The sequence below is a fragment of the Peromyscus eremicus genome, chromosome 5, assembly GCF_949786415.1.
Source record: "Peromyscus eremicus chromosome 5, PerEre_H2_v1, whole genome shotgun sequence".
In the NCBI taxonomy this organism is placed as follows: domain Eukaryota; kingdom Metazoa; phylum Chordata; class Mammalia; order Rodentia; family Cricetidae; genus Peromyscus; species Peromyscus eremicus.
Window position 1 is genome coordinate 43,958,768 of NC_081420.1, and position 23,923 is coordinate 43,982,690.

General features: G+C 39.8%; 1 protein-coding gene across 2 annotated transcripts in view; it reads left to right on the plus strand.

The window, feature by feature from the left end:
* Rala (RAS like proto-oncogene A) overlaps positions 1 to 23,559 on the plus strand; it is a 59,506-nt gene extending 35,947 nt beyond the window's left edge. The window contains exons 1-5 of one of the 2 annotated variants that reach the window (XM_059263373.1): positions 3,514 to 3,592; positions 8,919 to 9,068; positions 13,478 to 13,686; positions 15,210 to 15,384; positions 23,425 to 23,559. In XM_059263373.1, the coding sequence (XP_059119356.1) occupies positions 8,955 to 9,068; positions 13,478 to 13,686; positions 15,210 to 15,384; positions 23,425 to 23,547 (621 nt within the window). In that variant the 5' untranslated portion in view covers positions 3,514 to 3,592; positions 8,919 to 8,954 and the 3' untranslated portion in view covers positions 23,548 to 23,559. Of the gene's footprint in view, positions 1 to 3,513; positions 3,593 to 8,918; positions 9,069 to 13,477; positions 13,687 to 15,209; positions 15,385 to 23,424 lie in introns of those variants that run through there. The other variant, XM_059263372.1, reaches the window with a different exon arrangement.
* Positions 23,560 to 23,923: the final 364 nt, after the last annotated feature.

Genomic DNA, 23,923 nt, shown 5'->3' on the forward strand with positions numbered 1-23,923 from the left:
TTAACTTACTGCTGTAGCTGAGTCTTCAGATATTACTGAATATGAGGAAAGAGAGTAGACACCCTTTTTAATTCATGATCTTAGCAGAAATGCTTTGAGTTTTTCTCCATTTAGTTTGACGTTGATTATAAGTTTGCCATAGCTTTATTATGTGAAGGTGTGCTCCCTCGTCTTTAGCCTGTCCATAGCTTTGATCATGAGGGTATTGTTGGATTTTATTGAAGACTTTTTCTATATATATTGAGAATAATCCTGTGATTTCTGTCTTTGAGTACTTTTAAATGATATGTTACGTTTATGGATCTACATCTCTGCATCTCCTAAATGAAGGCAAATTGATCATGATGAATTATCTTTTTGTTAAGATCTTGAATTCTGTTTGCCAATATTTTATTGAGAATTTTTGCATAAGGGAGATTGGCCTCTAATCTCATTTTTTGTTGAATCTTCACTGGGCTTAGTATCACAGTAACACTGGGTTCATAAAAATAATTTTGAAACATTCCTTCCTTTTTTGTTTTATTTAGTAATTTGAGTGATGTTGATATTCTTTTTTTTTTTTTTTTTTTTTTGAAGGTCTCATAGAACTCTGCAGTGAATCCATCTGGTCCTTGGAATTTTTTCGTGGAAAGACCTTTTATTAATGTTTCAATCTCGTTGCTGCTTATAGATCTGTTTAAATCATTTATTCCCATTTGATTTAATTTTATGGGTCTAATGCATCTAGAAGTTGATTCATTTCTTCTAGACTTTCCATGTTAGTGGAATACAGGGCTTTAAATGTATCCTTATAATTTTCTGAATTTTTTTGATGTCTATTGTGATGTTTCTCTTTCTAATCTTATTAATTTTGGGGTAATTTGGCTAGAGGTTTGGCCTTTAAACAACTATTTCTTCATTCATTCTTTGTATTTTTTCTTTTCTCTTTCTCTAATTTCTTTTCCAGTTTGAATTATTTCCCCCCATATATTAGTTTGGGAGTTTGTTCTTCTTTTTCCAGGGCCTTAAGGTGCATCATTATGCTCTTAGGAGTGCCTTTATTATATCCCATAGATTTTGGCATATTATGCTTTCATTTTCATTCAGTTCTAGGAAATTTTTTAGTTCAAAGTGACCCATTTAATATCCAGTAGTGTGCTGTTTAGTCTTTTCAAGTTTGTACATTCTGTGGTTTCTCTTGTTGCTGATATTGTGTTGTGGTCATTTAGAAAACAGGATGTTTTTTCAATATTTTTATGTTTATTGAGGTTTGCTTTATGTCCCAATAATTTTGGAAAAGGTTCTGTGAACTTTTGCAAACATGTGCATTCTTTAGTGTTTAGGTGGAATAGTCTATTAGGTCTGTTTTTTATTTATGGTTTCATTTAACTCAAATCTCTCCCCTTCCCCTTGCCTCCCCCTTTCTCTCCTCCCCTTCCCCCTTTTTTTCTTCTCCCCTCCCCCACCTTCCCATTCTCTCATCCAGGTAACCTGTCTGCAGTGGAGTATTGTAATCTCCCACTACAACTATGTAGATGGATTTCTAAACAGTCTTATTAAATAAGAAACACGGAGCTAGATATAGGGGTGAAAACCCGAGAGATCAGGGAAATAGAGAAAGCCACAGCTAACCTCACCTTACCAACTCCGCAGGTTCCAAAAGCAAGCTACTTCCTGTCTACCCACACCTATATGCCTTGCTGTTCTGCCATCTGATTTGCTCTCTCTGTCCAGCTATATCACTTCCTCTTCCTGCCCAGCTCTGTCACTTCCTGTCTGTCTGTACAGACCTCCAGACTTCCATGGTTAACTAGTGTTGGAATTTAAGGTGTGTACCATCATGCCTGACTCTGTTCCCAGTATGGCCTTGAACTCACGTAGATCCAGACAGATCCCTCCCAAGTGATAGGATTAAAGGCATGTGATAACATTGCATGACTTTTGTTTACTGTAGTGGCTGGCTTTTACCTCTGATCCTCAGATAACTATTGGGAGACACAGTATATTGAGAGACACAATACATCACACAACTATGCTGGGGTTAATCTGGTGTTCTATATATAGTAATATTTGTTTTATGAAATTGGGTACATCTTTGTTTGGTGCATAGAATTTTACTCTTCTCTTGATGGATTTTCCCATTAATAAATATGAAATGACCTTTATCTTTTATAACTAGTTTTAGAGCCTATTTTGCCTGATAATAGAATAATTATGTCTACTTGGTTCCTAGATCCATGTTCTGAGAGTAGCCTTTTCTATGTTTTCACCCGGAGGTGTATTTCTTAGAGACTGCAAAAGACAAATCTTGTTTTCTAACCCACTCTGCTAGTCTGTGTCTGTTTATTAGGAAATTCAGACCATTAATATTCATAGTACTTTTCATTTTCTTGATTTTGTGTTGTTTTCTTAGATATTTTTGATTATTAAGCATTATTTATTATTATTGTTATTATTATTATTATTTAGCATTATTTATTCTTCCTCTGTGCCATCCTGGGTGTGTTTATCCCTTTCTTCAGTACAAAGTATTCCTTCCCGTATTATTTATAGAGCTGGCTCAGTGGTCATTTATTCCTTTAGTTTATTTTTTGTCATAGAAAGTTTTTATTTCTTCTATTTTAATTTAATTTTCTTTACTGGGTCTAGCAGTCTAATTGGTGGTAATCGTGATCTTCCAGAACTTGGACTACATCTTTCTAAGCTCTTCTGACTTTTTAAAGTTTTCATCAAATAATTAGCTGCTATTTTGATGGGTCTGCCTTTCTATGTGACTTGGGTCTTCTCTCTTGCACCTTTTCAGTACTTCTTTAGTCTTTGTTTCCAATGTTTTGACTATTATTGATGGGGAGTTTCTGTTCTGCTTGATTTAGTGTTCTTTGAGCCTCTTCTGCCTGGATGAGTATCTCTTTAGATTTGGGAAATTCTCTGTGTGATTTTTATTAAAAATATTAACTGTGCCTTTGGCCTGGAATTCATCTCATTTTATGCCCATAATTCATAAATTTGGTTTTCATAGTATCTCAAAATTCATCATTGTTTAATTTATTTTTTTATCACTTTCTTTGATTGAATGATCCAGTTTCTATATTTCCTCTTAAAGCCCTAATATTCTGTCTTCTACATGATTCACTCTGTCGGTGATGCATTCCCCTGAGTTTTTTACTGGACTTACTTTTTTATTTCTTGCTTCAATTCAATTTGAGTTTTCTTTAGTGTTTCTCTTTATTGAACTTAATTTTTATATCTGTTATCTTCATTATTTCATTAAGCCATTTGCTTATGTTTTCTTGGACTTGAGTCATTTTTTTCCTGTCTTGTTTAAGTTCAGGTATTTGTTGTCTCTTTAAATGCTTCAAACTAGCTGAACATGCTTGTAATTATTCTTTGGAATTCTGTGTCTTGAATTCCACCTAAGATAGAGGACATTACTTTGGAAGTGGTGATTGAGGTGGGGCATATTGTCTTGGTTTATTGTGTTATTTGTGTTTTTACAGTGGGACCTGAACATCTGGAATTGGGGTCTTATCTCTTAATATGAGTTTTAGCCTACCAAACTGAAATCCCAAGGCTGGCTGGTGGCTTTGAGGTGTCTCCAGAGAGCCCAGCTAAGGTGAGAGGCTAGCCACGGGCCAGGGTCTTTTAAATCTGGAGCAGCTGTGGCAGGCAGGTTGGGATGGAGACAGGGTTGATTACTGGATCCAGATCTGTTTCTGGGCCTACAGAGCTGCTGTGTCCTGTGGGTCCAGTGTAGGTCTGGACTTGGGACCAGAGAAGACACAGAGTGTCCTGGATTCAGATGGGCAAGTTTTTTTCTGTAAAGTGCCAGTAGAATTTTAGGCTTTCAGGCCACATACATTCTCTGTTGTAAATTCATGACTAGGTTTGTTTACAATCCTTCAAAAACATAAAAACCACTTTTAATTTATTGACTATATAAAAATAGGTCAGAGGAGCTGAGGTTTGCTGGACTTTGAAAAAAATGTATCTGAGGAGTAAAATAATGATATCCCATCATAGTTTGAGTTGTATTCTCTTAAACTTATTTAGAACCATTCTGTTTCATATTCCACAGTTTCCTACATTGATCTTACTTAAGTAGCTCTTACATGTATAGGAAACTATTACTATACTAGTGTGTTGAGACAAAGTCTTGTTATGTAGTCCAGGCTGGTCTTAAGCTTGCCATCCTCCTGCCTTGGTGTCCTAAATGCTGGGACTATAGTATACTCTGCCATGACCAGCCAAAAATGTAGCTTTCATCTGTATAAATGAATAAATAGATATCTTCCAAAGTTTTATATTTTTACTTCCCTGTCCAAGATTATGAAAGCGATCCTCAGTTTTTGTCTGATTCATCTCAGCTTATATAGTATAATAAACCCAGCTATTTTTTTTTTTCAGGATGATTTACCAAATGCCCTAAAATCATTCACTGCATTGCTATCATCCTTACCTCTGCCTGTAATTTGCCACCTTTGTTACACAGTATCACATTATGTATTCAGATGTTTCTGTATATTCTAGCTATTGATCAACTAGCCAAGCTTGCTTTTGAATTCTCTCTCATTGTCTGTGTGATCATATTCCATTGAAGAAATGGAGAAACAACTGAGGACATCACAAAATCCATCTGCAGTCTTCATTTGTACCCTCATTCTTTCTTGGCTTTATCTCCCATTACATTAGAAGAGATGCCCCTGCCTCTGCCTCTGCCTCTGTCGTATTCTGGGTTGCATTAGAGGACTTAGATACTAGAGATGGCCCTTTTCAGCATCATCAGATTTATCCCCTTTTCGATGGTTACCATACAGACACATCTTTTACCAATACCAAAAGGCAACTAAATGACAAACTTGGTTTGCTGGTAACACCAGGACTCCATTACTCCATCTTCAAAGTAAAAATCCATTTCTGTGCTTTTCTCTCAACTTCTCACCTCCTTGATATTAAGTGAGACTTCCCATAGTCACTAGAACTGCTCCACCTTGCCCGATCTGTTTGTCTCTTGTCTCATTGCATCTCCCAGACTCAACAGGAGTCAAGTTAGCCAGCCTGTTAGTTATCTCAGGCCCCTTTCCTCACTGGCCTTCTCATCTCTAGCTCTATCTTGTCCCTGAGAGAGCTTGTTCAGTTTTGTAACTTTAAATGTTATCTGAAAACTGATGTTTATATTTACGTCTCTTTTTCTACCCTTACCTTGAACTATGGATTGACCTCCATGTCCCTATTTAAAAACTTGAGTTGGATGACATACCCAAGTAGTGCTTTCCTAGGCCTATTTCTTCCTAGGTTTGCTCCATCTTTGGTAGTGCTATTACCACACATTCAGATGTTTGTGCCAGAAGCTTAGAAGTATGTCTTGTTTTCCTCCATCAAGTCAAATCAGTTGTTCTTGATTTGCCTACCTAGACAACAGGGTGATTAGAAAGGCCAGGCTATGGAAGAAGGAGAGGAAGGATTTTAGAAGCCAGAGGTGTCGAGGACACCACAAGAACAGGGCCCACAGATTGAACTAACCAGGACTCATAAGGGTTCACAGAAACTGAACCAACAATCAGGGAGCTTGTGTGGATCTGACCTCTGCATATATGTTATGGTTGTGTAGCTTAGTGTTCTTGTGGGATTCCTAACAGTGGGAACAGGGGCTGTCTCTGATTCTTTTCTTTTTCTTTTTTTTTTTTTTTTTTTTTTGGTTTTTCGAGACAGGGTTTCTCTGTGTAGTTTTGCGCCTTTCCTGGAACTCACTTGGTAGTCCAGGCTGGCCTCGAACTCACAGAGATCCACCTGGCTCTGCCTCCCGAGTGCTGGGATTAAAGGCGTGCGCCACCACCGCCTGGCCTGTCTCTGATTCTTTTGCTGGCTTTTGGGACCCTTTTCCTCCTACTGGGTTGCTTACTCGAGCCTTGATATGAGGGTATGTGCCTAGTCTTACTATAACTTGTTATGCCATGTTTGGTTGATATCCTGGTAGGCCTGCTCTTTTCTGAAGGGAAATGGAGGAGGAATGGATCTAGGGAAGAGGGGAGATGGGTGGGGAGGGACTGGGAGGAGAGGAGGGAGGGGAAACTATAGTTAGGATGTAATATATAAGAGAAGAATAAATTCAAAAAAATAAAATAAAGCTCAGGCTGCTTAGTTGGAGCATGTCGCCTTTGCAACTCATGTAACTCATCCGTTACAGGAAATTAAACAGTCCATATACCATAGATTTGCCCGTAAATGAACTAGACAGAGGTACTGTGTGTAGTGTACTCAAACAATGCCTGGCACTTAGTGAGTGCTCGGTAAATGTTACTGTCCCTGGTGTAGATGTATTTACTCCAGAGAATAGTTGAGAGGGCAGAGTCAGCATTGCTATGGTGTCTCTGCTGCCTGTCGTTGCAGCTCGCCCCTCTCTTCTCCCTGTGTGTACAGCTAAGATCAACTCCTGTATTTTCAAGTCTTTTTGTTTTGGGGGGGGGGGGATTGGGTATGATACAGGGTCCCCTGTAGTCCAGGCTTACCTTGAGCTCCAGTGTAGCCAAGCGTGACCTTGAACCATTGATTCTTCTACCTTCACTTCCCAAGTACTAGAATAACAGACATGTGCCACCAAGTTCTTTCAACCATTTTTACGTTTTATACTTGTACCATCAGTTCTCCACATATCAGCCAGGGTAATCTTTTTAAAAACTCAAATGAAATTATGGCACACTCCTGCCCAGAAAGTCTCCAGAGTCTGCTTGGTGTAATAAAACCCAGGCACTTTTCCATGACTTCCCTTGCCTTTCTGATCCTGCCTCTGCCTGCCTCGCAGTCCCGCCTCATGCTGCTTTCATGGTACTCATGAGGCTTCATCTTCACCAGCCTTTTTCTAGTCTTCAAAGCATGCCAGCTCCTTCATGTTTTAGATTCACTGTGCTCTGTATCCGTGATGTCTGAAATACTCTGCCCTCAGAACTGGCAGATGCTTTCATGAACTTCAGTTCTCAGCTCTTAGATGTCACCTCTTCAGAGAAGTCAGTCTTGACTGTCTGTTAAACTAATCCATCTCCCTGCTCTTTATCCCATTATCCCCACCCCACCCCTGCCTTTTTTTATCACACTAGTGGATTTTTTTTATTTTATGCATGTCTAATGTTTTGGTGGGAAGGGGCTTTAGCTGTTTACCATGTAAAACAACATCTGGATCGATTTTTATAGTTTGGTTCTTAAACATTGAAAGCTGTGCTGCTAAGTTGTGGTGCTGTTGGGCAATGGTACAATGTTTAGGAGGTGTGACCTAGTAGAAAGAAGTTAGGTCATTTGGGGCATGCCCTTAAAGGGACTCTTGGGAGCCCCATCCCTCTCCTTTCTGTCTTTGCTTCCTGACCTCCATTGATATGAAAATCTCTGGTTCACTACACGTTCTCTGCTGTGATTCCCTGCCACAAGCCCAAAGCAATACCACCAAGCAACCTGATGACCCAGTTTTGATCCTCCACATGTCCACCATGGCATGTGCATGCCTACAGTCTCATATCATGTGTGCACAAGCATGTATACACATACACACATTATATGACAATAATAAAAAACATAATCAAATAGACATGGTGGTCCTGCATTCAAGTGGCTTCTGGCATACTATACCTGAGAAAACCCATATTGAACAACTACACACTCAGGCAGTTTCCAAATTGTGATGGAGGTTATAAAAGGAAAGTATCAGATGCTACTTGGAAATACAGAAAAAGAAAGCGTAATTTATATTGAGTGTTTTGGTAAGGCTGAGACCCCCAAACTGAGAAGAGATAGCTGGATAGATAGGAAAGTTCATGGTAAAGGTGGAAGGCAGAAAAGAGTATTTACAAAACAAGGAAACCAGGGAAGTATTGGCTAGCTGAGCTGAGCTGAGACGCAGGGCACAGGGAGGTGGGCAGAGAGGGATAGGTCTGAACTGCTACTAAGCAAAGCTGTTACCGACATGTGGAGGAGGCACTGAGGGAGCGGCAACCCTTGAGTGCCTAACAACACAAAGTTTTACTTGAGCTTCCCTACGTGCTCAGTGTTTGCTGTGAGTTTGCAGCCGCTTTTTCCTCCTAAGTCCTGATACCCTGGCCAAAGGCATCTGTGTGCCATTAGCACCCATCACCACTACAGCTTCTATAAGAATCTGGACTTGGGCTAGAGAGGTAGCTCAGAGGTTAAGAGCACTGGCTGTCCTTCCAGAGTTCCTAAGTTCAATTCCCAGCAACCACATGGTGGCTCACAACCATCTACAATGAGATCTGGTGCCCTCTTCTGGCATGCAGGCAGAAACATTGTATAGATAATAAATAAAATCTTTTTTTTAAAAAAAAGGAAGATTTATTGAAAAAAAAAAGAATCTGGACTCCACATTGAGAGCCTTAATATAGTAAAACAAATGTTCTAAGGAAAGGGAAGGCATGCTACATCAAAGCAGTCAAGTTATATTGATTACTCTAAAAACCACAGATGTCCCCATAGCATGGTTGTTGAATTACACACTGCTGGGATCCTATCTGTAAGACTGTTACCAGTTCTTGGATGAGATTTCTTCACTTACAGCAAGCCTTTCCAAGGAGGTCCTTAACGTAAATGGCAGTCTCTGTTTCTTACTGAAATTAGGAGGTACATTTCTTTAAGCGCTGCCCATATGAATTAACACAAAAACAAAATAACCCTTTAGCCTGTTCTCATACTCTAGTGAAGATACTCCAATGTAACTAATACCCCATTATTACCAGCATGTTGTTGCCCTGGGAAATGTTCACATTTGGTCACAGCTCATTCATTACAGAATCTATTCGAAGATAATGCCCTTGAATCACTGTCTTTGTCTTATTGCTGTTGCATTCTCTGATGGCTGATTCTCCCTCTAAGGACACTGTGTTTCTTTCCTCCACTGGAATTCTAAGGAGTGTACTGAGCCCTACCTGTTTCATTTGTCTTAGATTCTTCTTAATCCTCTGAAGACTCTGGGAAACAGGATGGCTGCAAATAAACCCAAGGGTCAGAATTCTTTGGCCTTACACAAAGTCATCATGGTGGGCAGTGGTGGAGTGGGCAAGTCTGCCCTGACTCTGCAGTTCATGTATGATGAGGTAAGTGTGACTTCACTTGAATAGCATGAGTTGGGCTTCCACTGAGTCGACCTCTAGCTTAGGTTAGTGTTAATTGGTTGGATTCTTTCAATCCTTGAAAGCTCCTAATAATATCTTTCCACTTTTACATTTAGAGCCAACATCTGTTCCTACTTAATTTAACAATCAAAAACTCAAGAGCCAGTCTCTAGATCCCAGGCTTTCAAAACAAAATAAAATTGAAAGCTGTCTCCTTTTTCTTTTTAGTAATCTAACTTTAGTGTTTTTAAAATATATTAATGGCAATTCCCTCCTTGAATTTCTAGTAGGTGTAGAATATCATTGAGTCCTGAAATTAACATATGAAATCTTTGTTAAAAAACCTCAGAACAAAGTCCATGTTCACCATGGTACTGCACCCACCATAAATAGATACAGGCCCAGGCCATGTCACAAAAATTTATAATTATTAGTCAGATCACAGATTTGTGTGTATGTGTATCAGACTGTTTTCTTTTCCCAATAGAATATTATCAAGTCTAATTATTAGAAGTGATAATAAAGTTAGAAATTAGAAACGTATATTTGACCACTTATTCTCACCTCCTCCTCTCAATAGACTCCCTGTTTATAGTTGCAGCAGACTTACTTTCTTTCCTAATCCTTGTAACAATCCTGGGTGGTAAGTAGTAGTGTTTCCGTTCTAGAAGGAAAAAATAGAACCTCATAGAGGTTCCCCACCTTGTCCAGGAAGAATCATCTCTGGTGAATGACCAACTATTAAACTTGGTAGTCTGATCAAAAAAAAAAAAAAAAAACAGTGCAATTTTTAACACCTCAAGTCCATTTCTGTTGCTTACATATCTGCCCTTTCACATACACCCCACACCCTCAAATCTGTGATTGTCCTGTTTGTCAATGACAAAAAACACTGGGAGGAGGCTGAGGCAGCCCTGGTTTATTTGTTCATTTTCTTTTCTGTACTGTTCATTTCATGTCTAGTCTTCTCAGAAACTAATCTTTGTATTAGTCCTCCCCTCTCCTTTTTTGGGTGGGGATTTGAGGCAGGATCTCACTGTCTAATCCATACCAGCTTGAAACTCAGGGCAGTTTGTCTGCCTCAGCTTCCCACAGGCTAAGATTACAGGTCTGAGCTACCATGCCCATCACTAGTTCCTTTCCTGCCAGAAAGGAAACCAAAAATAAGAACATTTATGTTTTAACTTTTTAAAAATAGGTAAGAGACTTTATTCTAATAGCTATAATTTCAGTGCTTGTCAAAGTGACAACTGAAAACAAGTGTACAAAACAGTTGATTACTAATTATGTACTAAAAGCAGTAAAATGCTCCACAACACCAAATAAACCAGTTCTGAGGTTTCCCTAAGACAAATTGAACAGCTCCAGCTTCTTTAGTGTTTATCAAAACACAAAAGGAAAAAAAAAACAAAGGTCATCTTTGGATGGCAGGTCAGACCCTTGCAGGCTGAGGGAGGCAGCGGCTGCACACATGGAGAGGGCGTGCTCAAGGATGTGGGGCTGGAGTGAACCTACCGTGCCAGCTTATACCAGCTCCTAGTCTGCCACCAGCATGTCCAAGTGGGCCCAAGAACAAGGTGTAAATGTGGATTGCCTTCTAGCCCAGCCTCCCACTAGCCAAGGCCAAGGCCAGGCCCTGCACCCTCATGGCTGCCAGCTGCCCCAGTGTGACCACAAGTACAATCAAGCTATGGCATGCAGGTGACCCAAAGGCAGTCAGGTCACAGGGTCTCCACTGGTCATGCAGCTGATGGTGGTTTGTTCCCACAGGGTAACAGCCTATCCAGTGGGCTAGTATGCAGGCTGTTACTGCAAAACTTCCGCACTTCTGTGTGTTGAAGTGTTCTCGTCTTACTTTTTTCTAAAAGCACTGAGTTTGGGTTAAAAACCAACCACCAAAATGAATCCTAACACTGGTCTACAGCCTGCAGGCTCCAGGAATCCAGTGCCCTGACATCCAAATCCCTCCTCACTACTATCAGAGAATTGGTTCTCTTTTCAGAATCAAAAAGCTAAGTAATACTGCATAGGAGTACCAGAAATTGGGTAGAAACAGAAACTATTTACATTATATAAAACCTGGCTATAGGCTTTATGTGCATGGGACCAACCCATGAAGACAGCCCTGGCACTCAAGACCATGGAGTCATGCTTGCCACATGAAAGGAAAGCTGAGGGCAGAGAAGTAAGATGGGGAAGGATCTGGTTCACTTCTGGTTGCAGACCTGATTAGACAGCCAGTCTAATCCTCTAGAGAGCCATCCCCGCTGGTGAGACAGGTGACCTGAATGTACCAGTTCTGTGGCATAGAGAGTGCAGCCCCAGCTTGTGTGTGATTTCAGCTGTACTCGTGGCAGGGCGGGTGGGGGCAGTTAGTGTCTGTCTGCTTGTTGGCAAACACCACAGAAGCATCGCATAGCTCAGCCTCATCCTGATGACCCCTCAGGAACCTCATTCATACGCTGTCTATTATGAAGATCAAGCCGTGGGTGTTGTGGAAGTAGCACCACGGTGCCCAGTCTTGTCCTGGCTGCCCACACCCCACATGGTGAAGCCGATGTCCTTGTGCTCAGCAGTCACCCTGAGACCAGTGGTGGGGGTGACGACTGTCGTCTCACTGGGCTACAGTTGTAGAGAACCCTTGTCTTACCGTCCAGGCCAGTCCTGAGAATGTACATTGCTTTTCTTTTTTTCCAAACAAACCGTAAAGAGGTTTGCAAAGGTATTTACCATGCTAGTATAAAGATAGAAGTGATAGAGCCAGAGACCTCTGCAAAGGCTGCTCAGAACCAGTCCCTGGTTTCACTCCCAGAAGATGCTGGGGTTCTCAGTGTGTTAACTTGGACTGAATAGTTAAGCACAGTGTTAGAAAGGGGGGGGGGGGACTAGAGTAGAATGTTGGTAGAATATTGGATAATTTTACGGTTACTAAAACGTGTTTTATAAGCAACCCCAAAAATTCTACCAGGGAACTCCTACAGCTGTAAGTAGCTCTCCTATATACAAATGATAAATGGGCTGAGAAAGAAGTCAGGGAAACAACACCCTTCACAATAGCCACAAATATTATAAAATATCTTGGGGTGACTTTAACCAAGCAAGGGGAAGACCTGTATGACAAGAAGTCTTTGAAGAAAGAAATTGGAGAAGCTATCAGAAGATGGAAAGATCTTCCATGCTCAGTGGCAGCAGGGGCTGTTTTTGACTCTTTTACTGACTTTTGGGACCCTATTCCTCATATTGGGTTACCTTGCCCAGCCTTAATACATGGGGAGGTGCTTAGTCTTACTGCAACTTGATATGCCATGTTTTGTTGATATCCATAGGAGGCCTGCCCTTTTCTGAATAGAAATGGAGGATGAGGGGATGGGAGGGGCAGAAGGAAGGTGGGAGGGGAGCTCAGAAGAGAGGAGGGAGGGGAAACTGCAGTCGGGATGTAAAATAAATTTAAGAACTTAAACAGTTATGTCTCAAATAATTATTGTGATTGTCTACTACAATAGTTCTCAACCTGTGGGTCACAACCACTTTGGGGGTTGAACAACCCTTTCACAGGGGTTGCCTAAGACCATCAGAAAACACAAATATTTACAGTTTATAACTAGCAAAATAACAGTTATGAAGTAGCAACGAAAATAATTTTTTGGTTGGGGTCACCACAACATGAGGAACTGTATTAAAGGGTCACAGCATTAGGAAGGTTGAGAACCTCTGGTCTACCATGTACTGTTTGCTGTTCTAGACTTAGGATATATAGAGCTGAGGAAGTAATAGTTCAGGGCCCCTGCTGTCAAAGGTAAGTTCTAGTAACTGATAGAAACATTAAGCAAATAATGAAAATATTTATAAAAACAAAATTTAAAAACCCACACTGTGTGTGAGTGCTCATAGCAAAGAGATCTGTGGGCATAATAATGGGAGTGGGGAGGGCACTGTTTAAAGGTCAGATCAGATGGTTGGGAGTCTCAAAGGTTAAGGTTTACTAGAGAGTGGTATTCATACTGTATTGACTCGTCTCATTTTGGAGAAAGACTTAGTGGTACTTATCTAAATATTAGTTTGTTAATTATCTCCACAATTCTGGTAACAAAATCTTGCATATTTGGAGTCATCAAGAGTGGGATTCCAAATCTGATAAAAATATATATGTAATGCTTTTTGTATATGTAGTGCTTTTAGAAAGAAAATGGACTAATTTCAAGCTGTAAATAGCCTAGAAGACTTCAACCCAGTCTTTTTGCAGATAAAGAAGCTGACCAGTTATCTGAAATGAAAATTGATACAGTTTTTACCATTTGGGGAAAACAGGTAAAGAGTAGTGATTTCTAAATACGATTTTTTTAAAATAAAAATAATAATTAAAAGACGGATGTGTGTTTCATGTTTTCTAGTTTGTAGAGGACTATGAACCTACTAAAGCAGACAGCTACCGGAAGAAGGTAGTGCTGGACGGGGAGGAGGTGCAGATCGACATCTTAGATACAGCTGGGCAGGAGGACTACGCTGCAATTAGAGACAACTACTTCCGGAGTGGGGAGGGCTTCCTCTGTGTCTTCTCTATCACAGAGATGGAATCCTTTGCAGCCACAGCTGACTTCAGGTATGGCTGAGCCTAATCTCAGATTGTACACACGACTGTTCTTTCTAGAAACAGGTGGATAACTAGAGCTTTTTGCTTATTAATCTTTTAGTGTCTTTCCACTTTGGTATCAGTGTGTGACTCTGGCCACTGTGGATATACACATACATATTCAGATCTTACAGCTGCCCTAGCATTAGCACATTGTGGTTTCAAGTACCCAGAGACCCCTTATGCTTTCCTAAACCATCTCTCTTTAAGAGTACAGCATTACTGTTGCTGTGATAGTACAGGGATCACAATGACGCTCTCCATATTTTTGTAGTAGTTATTAATTTCTAAGCACTTGTGGCATAGTCAAAGACACATTGCCATTCTCCTTACAATATCGGTGTCCAGAATTTTTAAAATACAAATAATCTTATAGATTTACATGTTCTCATTTATAAAATGAGAATAATAATCACTGTCGATTCGCGTACTTGACTGTGTTCTACAGTGTATTTTCTTTACTTTGTACTTAATCAGAGTGTGGCATACATTTGGCTTAGAGGAAATGGCATTACTCTATCTGAGGGACGTCAGCATGAAGTCTCTGGAGTAATCTTAAAAGTACTGAGTGCATCATTAAAGATGCTCCTTCCTTCTATATTTTTGTTTCTGTGATAGGAATGTCATTGTGCAAGGCACAAAAGAAGCATGTACTATGTCCTCTAATCAAGATTTGCACAGCCTAGTTGTATATATAAGGCATGAAGTAAAACCCAATGGAGGGTAAAGTAGGAAACATGGGCAGTGATATTATAGAAGATCCAGAAAGGGCAGGGATTGGGAAAACTTGACAAAAAAGATGAGCCTGTGAGAAATAGTGAGCCTAAAAGGAATCTAAGAGAGCAGTCTTCCCCCTACAAAGGCATGTAATTGAGAAAATGCACAAGATGACTTGATTTATAAGATTAGATTTGTTGTTTCTGTAAAGGAATTTCATATGTGGTATTGCATAAAGAACTACAGATCCTGGAAACTTATAAACTAGAGACATGGAAAGTTATATAAGTGTTAATGTATGCCCATCCATTCCCCCAGAAAATAGGAAAGGGTTTATTATGTAGCAGGCCCTGTGTAAGTAATGGAATACATTTTTTCACCATAGTTATTATGGACCACTCTAGGAAATCAGGATGATTCATTGCTCTTCTGTGTAACTCCAATGTGTTCCCTTCCCATAAAGAAAAGTGGGCCTAGGGACTCAGCAACAGCAGGAAAGTCTGACTGGTCATGGAAGGTGCTCCACATGATCTAACCTGCAAGTGTAGCCCAGGTGCTACTTCCTAACTATCTGCAGCCTCCACCCTTCCTGCTCATCTGTCACCAGGGCAGGCCGTTGCTTCCTGTCTCCTCAAATGATGTGCTTGTACAGTACTAGTGTCACACTTACCATGCCACACTGCTTTTAGTATGTGTGGGTAGTTTGCCTGAATGCATGTCTATGCACCATGTATAAGCATTGTGTTAATATTTCTTTCTTGCTTTTACTTATCTAGGGAGCAGATTTTAAGAGTAAAAGAAGATGAGAATGTTCCATTTCTCCTGGTTGGTAACAAATCAGATTTGGAAGATAAAAGGCAGGTTTCTGTAGAAGAGGCAAAAAACAGAGCTGACCAGTGGAATGTTAACTACGTGGAGACATCTGCTAAAACACGCGCCAATGTTGACAAGGTAAAATGTGGCTCTCACTGTTACTTTAAGGTGTGTAAGTTGTTGATTGGCCCGTTATACTACTTTATCTAGATTCTGAGATCCAAACTAAGATTTAATAGAGTGATTTTTTTTATTTATTTATTTTTTTAGTTTGCTTTTATTTATTGGGGAGAAGGATGCCATAGCACACCTGTGGATGTCAGAGGCTAGCTCACAGGAGTCTGTTCTCTCCTTCCACCAGAGATTAAACTCAGGTCCTCAGGCTTGGTGGCAAACGCCTTCATCCACTAAGCCATTTCACCATCCCAGAAAGAGACTGATTTTTATCATCCCTAAATACTTAAGTAAGACATGTTAGAAATGTTATACTTCACTTAGTCTTTGACTTTCTCAGATACAAGACATTATGGCTAAATGTGCTTTTTAAAAATCATCAGCAGCATCCCCCATCCCACTTACTGCTTTATTTTTAATGGGGTTGCATAGTGTAAAAGAAATTCTCTAGACTCTAACATGCCAGCACTGTATGTGCTTGCCCTGACTGATGCCTTCCTAGTGCTATGTAAGGTCTCTAAAGGGAAGATGCCTTCTGGATGGAGAAACTCCTATTTAAGATTATTCTAAAGTCTCCATTACTGCTGTGATTCTTTATCCTCAGCCTTTGTTTCCCTGAGTGCAAAGGGAAATCCTCTACATTCCCCTTATCTTCCCACACTGTGTATAGAGACCCTTCTTGGGAACTGTGTGGAACCCTTTCCAGGATTAGAGGAGACTGTCTTCAGGGCTGAGATGGCTCTGGCTCTTAGAGACTCCCAGTAGGATGTTCTTTGGTCTCTATACTGTGACTGTCCAGAGGAACCTCTTAAATGTACTGTGCAGGCTAGCTGTTCATCATTCCTAACAAGCACACATCCTTAAGTATTGCTTAATACTTGGGGACCAACCTCCAGCAGCCCAGGGTATGCACCAAAAAAAAAAAAAAAAAAAAAAAAAAAATCCACGAAGGTGGCAAGGGAAAAATAAGGAAGCATACATGCTTTGTGATGGTAACTTTCTCTTTTACTTCATCTTCAAAAATCATCTCTCTGTTTCCACACAGCTACATTCTTTACATACAGTTACATATCTGTCTTTACATATATACATCTCTCTGCACAGCCACACATCTCTGTACACAGTTATAACTCTTTTCTATACAGTTTCACATCTCTCTTGTATACATATTTCTTCTCTCTGCTCTGGTACATTCCTTCACATACTACTGCATCATTCACTCACTCACTCTCTCTCTCAATCACTCACTTATTCACCTCTTCTCTCTACGCTACATGCACATCTCTGTCCTATACAGCTACATCTTCTATATCTTTCTACCCACTAGCTACATCTCTTCACACTTCTCTCACATTTTTACATCTCTCACACTTCTTCTACAGCAAAAATTCTGGACAAATATGAATCACATTTTCAGGGTCACAAAGCGTTTCTTGAGTAAACAATAAGAGACAGAGCCATGAGAAATCATACAGTTTCTCTCAGGCTAGGGAGGTCACACTGACCAGGCATGGTGAGTAGAGCAGACATTGAAATTCAAGACTTAAGCAATAAACAATTAGTTTGCTGAACCTTGAGTGACCAGGGGTATGTACAGAGAGTCAACTGCTGAGAAAATTTTGTGTACTAAAGTTGTTTTGTGCCTGACTTTGATTCAACAAACACTTGAAAACGTGTCCTTGTGTATTCTCTGCAGGAGCAGCTAGTCTGTTTTGAATTTGTTCTAAAGTCTAAAATCAGCTAAATGTGTAAAAGGCAGTCTCTGTAGCTGAGAATTTTCCTGTGTCAGTTGTAGTAATGAAAAATATTCTAGTATTATTTCTATTCATCAGAATTATACAGCTTAAGCAGAAATCATCTTCCTGACCATCCACAGCTATATGTGTGCCCAGTAGGTGGAATATTTTCACAAGATAAACATACAAGCAGTGGGAAAACACCTATAGCTGTTTTTAGGGAAGAAATGTAGTAGCACATGAGAAAAATTACAGACAGAAGCAACCAGTCATTTACAGTCAGTAACCCCATGGTCTTTGCCAAGTGGGGTTCCCCATCAGAGAATTATTCATCTGGTAGGTCAACCTGTTAAATACCAGTTGTCACCTGCTGTAAACTCCCACGACTTTCAGCACTTAAGGCTCACCACTAGAGATTTTTCTGGAACATTTGTTCTGGAACAGGGCCTGAGCGTTTGTATTTCTAAAAAGCTTCCAGATGGGCCACACTTGAGTCACATTTCTGTAGATGGCCTCAAGTTTTTGTAGGTTGGTCTGCTTATACTTAGAAGTCCATAATCCTGATTTAGAAAATATAAGGTTGGCCAGGCGTGATAGCATGACCTTTAATCCCAGCACTGGGGAGGCCAAGGCAGGCAGAGCTCTGTGAGGTCAAGGCCAGCCTAGTCCACATAGTCACGGTGAGAGCATGTCTCAAGAAGAAACACACATACATACTAAGAAAAGAAAAAGAAAATTGACGCAGAAAGCATGAGGTTAAAAAAAATCATAAATTCTTTTTGTTCATCTGTGTTAGGGTTTCTATTGCTGTGAAAAGAAACCATGACCTCGGTAACTCTTAAAAAGGAAAACATTTACTTGGGTTGGCTTACAGTTTCAGAGGTTTATTCCATTATCATCATGGCAGGTCATGGCAGCATTCAGGCAGACATGATACTGGAGAAGGAGCTGAGAGTTGATCAACAGGCAACAGGAAGTAAATTGTCTCATGGGGTATAGCTTGAGCATAGGAGACCTCAAATCCCACCCCCACAGTGACATACTTCCTCCAACAAGTCCGCACATACCCACGCCAACAAAGCTACACCTTCTAATAGTGCTTCTCCCTATGAGCTTATAGGGGCCAATTACATTCAAACTACCACAATCTGTAATAGATATAATGACATCATTATAATTAAATTTTTGTAGAAATGTGGTCAGACTTTTAGAACTTATATACAGTGAGTCCTAGAATATTTCTGTTCCATATGATGTACTGGTTTTCTGTAAGATTATGTTAAATATTTTTAAAGTACTTATATATTTTAAGATTCAGTGTCCTGGGGGGATGGGGGTGGAAGGAAAAATTGAACACTTGGAACATATGAGTTCTTTCTTCCTAATTGTCTTAAGCAGCTTGTGAGCACCCTAAAAGTGACTGGGACTAAGGAGAAGAGAGGCATATAGTAGCAGTCCACAGAGATGAGCTGTGCTGTCACAGTCTTGTGGTAATCATCTGCTGACCTCAGAGGCTGTGGAGGTGGGATCAGAGTACTCACAGGATAGTGAGAAGACAGTCATCCATCTAGCAAGACTGCAGTCCAAATGCATGACAGGAAAACAATGTAGATGGCCTTCAACTTGAGAAGGAGCTGAGTCTTACCTGTAAAAACAGAAGTACTATTTAAAAACATAATGTCATATTTTTTAGTCCATCTCATTAGGAAAATTAAGATATATTCTTGGCAAGAATGTAGAAAAGGGCTCATGCTTATGGACAGGCAGTGTGGTGGTTATCTATCACTTCCAATTCTAAAAGTGTGTTGATCCTAGCAGGGACAAGAGGAAGTGGCACAAAGTGCCACTCCTGCCCAAGAAACTCTTAGTAATTTATGGTGCTGGGAGAGAGAAAATTCGTTTTCTCCAATGCACTGTCACTGGATTTATCAACCTACACTGCAGGGCAGCTCAGGAGTAGTTGGCCAACACAAAAGGGACTCTGTGGTTTTGGTATGTTTTTTATTTTATTTTGTTTTGTTTTGTTTTGTTGTCTTGGGGAGGAGGTGTATGTTTGTTTTCATTTGTTTTTGTGTTGTTTGAGAGAGAAAAAAGAAAAAATAAAGTTGGGTGGGTAGGGAGGTGGAGAAGACTGGAAGGAGTTGGGGGAGAGAAAGAATATGATCAAAATATATTGTATAAAAAAATGTAAAGCCAATAAACACAAAATTATTGAAGTAACAAATTAAAATGTATTTAAAGAAAAAATCATATATATATATATTTACAGTTGTAGTCATTAAAACAATATTTATAGATGCAAAAGACTAGAACTACATGTGTCCAATAACAAACTAGTTTTAAGTCATGATGAATCTTTATAATGAACCATTAAAAGGAAAAAGTGCTTTTAAACACTGTGCCATCTCTCCCCCAGCACCCACAAATCTTTCTACTACAAACAGTACTGCACTGAACTTTCTGTGGGTGCTCAGAAAAAGGCAAGGATTCTTTTTAAACTATGATGACAAAGTGCCTACCATACAGTGTCCTTGTGTTCCATCATCTTTATAAGAAGCCATTTTCATAGAGCCTTGCTAGTCCAATTTAAACGGCCATTACAACTTGCATGAAAATGGTGAGCCCTGATTACCAGTGAGACTGCTCAAGCCTTGATTGATTCATTGGCCTACTGTCAATCTTCTGCCAAGTCTGAAGTCTCTCTTTTCTGCCTGTCTATCAACAGACTTCATTCCTTTTGATTTGTGTCTACTGTATAGTAATAACATTGATCTTTTGTCCACTCTCCTCTGTTGTCATTATTGTCTCCTAATCAGCGCATGTCTTCACTCGGCATACTTCACTTTAACCATGAAAAACATGGAAGACTATGCTGTCAGGATTTGGGTGGTTTATTTTGTGATTTCTGGATTGGGTGGCTTAGAGCCTTCAGCCATTCTAAGCTTTACATATACAGTTACTTTCTTTTTGTATTGGTTTTTATAATAGCTCCTTAGTCTTCTTGAAAGTTTAATGTAGTCTGTGGTGTGAACTCAGGGCCAAAAAATACTTAAAGTGGAAATACTGATGAGGGTAGTTTTTATTTTTCAACCATAGATATTTTAAGTCAAGCATAAGCCTTTGGATTTGTTTTGTCTGTCTTTATTTTGATTTATGTGAAGAGGATTTCCTATAGCACGAATTGTTAGACGGTCTTATTAATAAAAACAAAGCTGGAGCCAGGTATTGGGGTGAGTGCTAGAAGATCAGAGAAGCAGAACAAGCCACAGCTTCCTCACCTTGCCAATTCCTCAGCTGATCCTGTTTCCTCAGACTGGAAGCTTCTGAGTCCTCATCCAAATGGATCTCAGCTGAATTGTGCTGCTCAAAGCGTAAAAGCTAAACCAGGCTCTAGTTCCTCTCCTCACACCTTAAATACCTTTCTGCTTCCTGCCATCCCTTCCTGAGATTAAAGGCTCACTGTTACCACACCTGGCTGTTTCCAGTGTGGCTTTGAACTCACAGAGATCCAGATGGATTTCTGCCTCTGGAATGCTAGGATTAAAGGTGTGTGTGCCACCATTTTCTGGCTTCTATATCTAGTGGCTGTTCTGTTCTCTGGCCCCAGATAAGTTTATTAGGGTGCACAATATTTTGGGGAACACAATACACCAGTTTCCTGTGGTCGTTAGTGTAGAATTAGCCAAATTTCATACATACTAGGTGTCCTAAAATGAGAAAAGAGGTTGGAGCCAGAACAGGATGGGAGGAAGGGGAGAGAAATGTAGTAAAGAAGTCCTCTGATTGGGGGAGTGCTGGTCGTCTGGTCCTTGTTCCTCTTTTCTAGTTGCTGTTTTCTTTAGTTGGCCCTTGAAACGGGACTTTCATTAATTCATCAAATTAGCTGATGCCAACTTTCAATGTTTCCTACCATGTTTTCTAGTTTGGGTGGTTTCTAAAAGGAATTCATTTGTTAGAAATTTAAGCCTTCTTATGCATCCTTTTCATAGTGCACTGTATCTGTCAGCAGTAGAGATGAGTACTGGAGGACTCTCATGAAGACTTTTGGTCAGAAAGAAGGCTTTCTGCTAGAGCTAGTCCCATCTGGATTGGAAGCAGAGGCTTCTGAAATCTCTGGGAGTTGACATCCAACAGTGGTGTTTATGCCATTGTGGTATTTCAGCATTATGTGTCCCCCACCTCCGGAATTTACCCTTTAATCATTCATTCCTCTTTTGTGCCGTTAGTATTTTATAGCACCCTCACTTTCTTGTCTAAATTTTACATTTCTTGCTCCAGCTCAAAAATCAGCTATTTACCTAAGAATCCTTGGTTTCTTTGATAGATTGTTATTTAGCAGCCTCAACCTGAGAATGTTTGTCAGTTAGTATTGCTTTGTGGATTTTCACTGAACCATAACAAGGAGTACTTTTTAAAAATGGAAGAAAAGCTCGTGAATTCACATGTGACCAGTTCAGATTTGCTATCGTTGATCCTTACCACTTTGAGGTACCATTCCCCTGGAAATTCTGACTTCACAGCAACAGACCAGCACTGTGTTGTCCTGTAGTGGGAGGGACTTTCACAGTAAGCCACAGAGTGACTCTTAAGACTTGTTTGGCTTTGTTGTTGTTGATGAGATTTTGGGTGTATGTGTGTGTGTGTACACCTATGTGTGCATATGTGTGAATATGAGTGTATACATATGTGTATGTGTTATTCAGGATCACACCTAGAACCTTATGCATGCTGAGCATCTTTGTGGTCCTTCTTGTTGGTGGACTTTTGTTTTTATTTTTAATCTTTAACACCTAAGGTGAATTTGCCATATACTGTGTTCCAAAGGTTTCCCAAAGACTCTTGAAGTACTGCTTTCCTCTTCATGATTGTATCGTCAACTTGAACATAATCATTCTTGTTTCCAGTTTTCAATTTTTAATGATTTTTATGTTTTATTTCTGGTTTTAATGTACACAATTTTAATTTTCCCAGGTAGAAATTACTTAACAAAGTATATTCAGAGGTGCCCAGTGGTTCTAATGTCTTCCATTGCTCTTGAAAACAGTGCTCCTAAGAAGCTAGTGAGTGTTCGCTGCATCATTTCATTGCTTCACTTTTACAAACGCAAGCAGATGCGCATGACCTGCTCCTGCCACACCGGTGCCTTCTCCATAGTCTGCACCTTGCAGTTGGTTTTCAGTTGGTTTCTCTTGAGAGCTGAAGGCATGTCAGACATTGCAGTCATTGTCATTTGAGGTGTATGTGTACATGTGACATGTTATCTTTCATATTTCTTGTTTGTTTTTAGTCTTAGTGAGCTGGGGTTTTTTGTATATTTTTTTAATTCCATAAGTAGTAACTGAATTTTTGGAGAAAATTCAAACATTTGTAACGCTTAGGCAGGAAATTGATGAGTTCAAGGCAGCAAGACTCTAAAGACCAACAGAATGTTAGAATATGGACTGTGAGAGTTAGCTTCCCTCTCACACTTAGCTTATTATGTTTTTCTAGGCCTTTCTTTGTTAGAGAACAGAAGATTTATAATTGAAATTTAATGTCTCAGTTATTTCACTAGCAATTTTTAGTTACTATGATAATTTTTTTCTTTATAAACTTTATCACCATTAATTAGCAAAGTACTTTTGTTGATCACAAAGTGCTCAAAATATATATTTATATGGTCTGGAGAGATGCTCAGCTGTTAAAAGCACTGGCTGCTCTTGAAGAGGACCCAGGTTCAGTGCCCAGAACTGAACAGTCTAGAACCCCAGTTCCAGGGGATCCATTGCCTTCTGGCCACATGAGGCACACAGCACACCATTGGTGCACATATATACATTTAGGCAAAACACTCATATATGTAAAATATAATAGCCTTTCAGAAGTACCGTGTTATCTCTTGAGTTTTATCTTGGGCCCTATCATTACTGTATAGCAGTTTTCATTGGAGTCTTGAGAATGACTATAAATAGACTTTTTTTCTTATACAAAATGTTTGTTTCTTATACAAATATTTTACCAAGAGGCATATGCCATTCAGAAAAGTTGCTGTTTTTTCTCAAGCTCCTTGGAGGCTCCGACTTGCTTGTGTGCTTTCCTCTGCTGCACTCTCCAGCAAGCCTTCTTAGGGGCAGGGCAGCAGGCACTGTCCTGTGAGGTGCCCTGGGTCCATCTCGGGAAGGAGCTCTGGGTAAGGTTCTCTCATCCCCAAGGTTTGCGGCTGTGACAGGGAAGCACTGCATTCATGCTGTTGCCTAGTTTATTTACTCTACTTTCTTATTACTTCCAGGTATTTTTTGATTTAATGAGGGAAATTCGAGCCAGAAAGATGGAAGACAGCAAAGAAAAGAATGGAAAGAAGAAGAGGAAAAGTTTAGCCAAGAGAATCAGAGAAAGATGCTGCATTTTATAATCAAAGCCCAAACTCCTTTCTTATCCTGACCATACTAATAAATGTAATTTATAAGCATTGCCATTGAAGGCTCAATTGACTGAAATTACTCTAACATTTTGGAAATTGTTATGTATCACTAAAAGCATGAATTGGAACTGCACTGGAAGTCAAATTCACTTAAAAAGAAATTGTGTGGCTTCACCAAGAAGCGAGCTCAACTTATTTCATAATTGCCTACATTTATCACAGTCCTGAATGTAGCGTGTAAGCTTGTTTTTTTTTTGGGGGGGGGGGCGGGGACAGTCTTTCTTGAACTGTTAATCAAGAGGTGAGATGGGGTGGGGTGGGAGGAACGGCCACTTCCTCTGGTGTTTATTATAAAGCTTAAATTTTA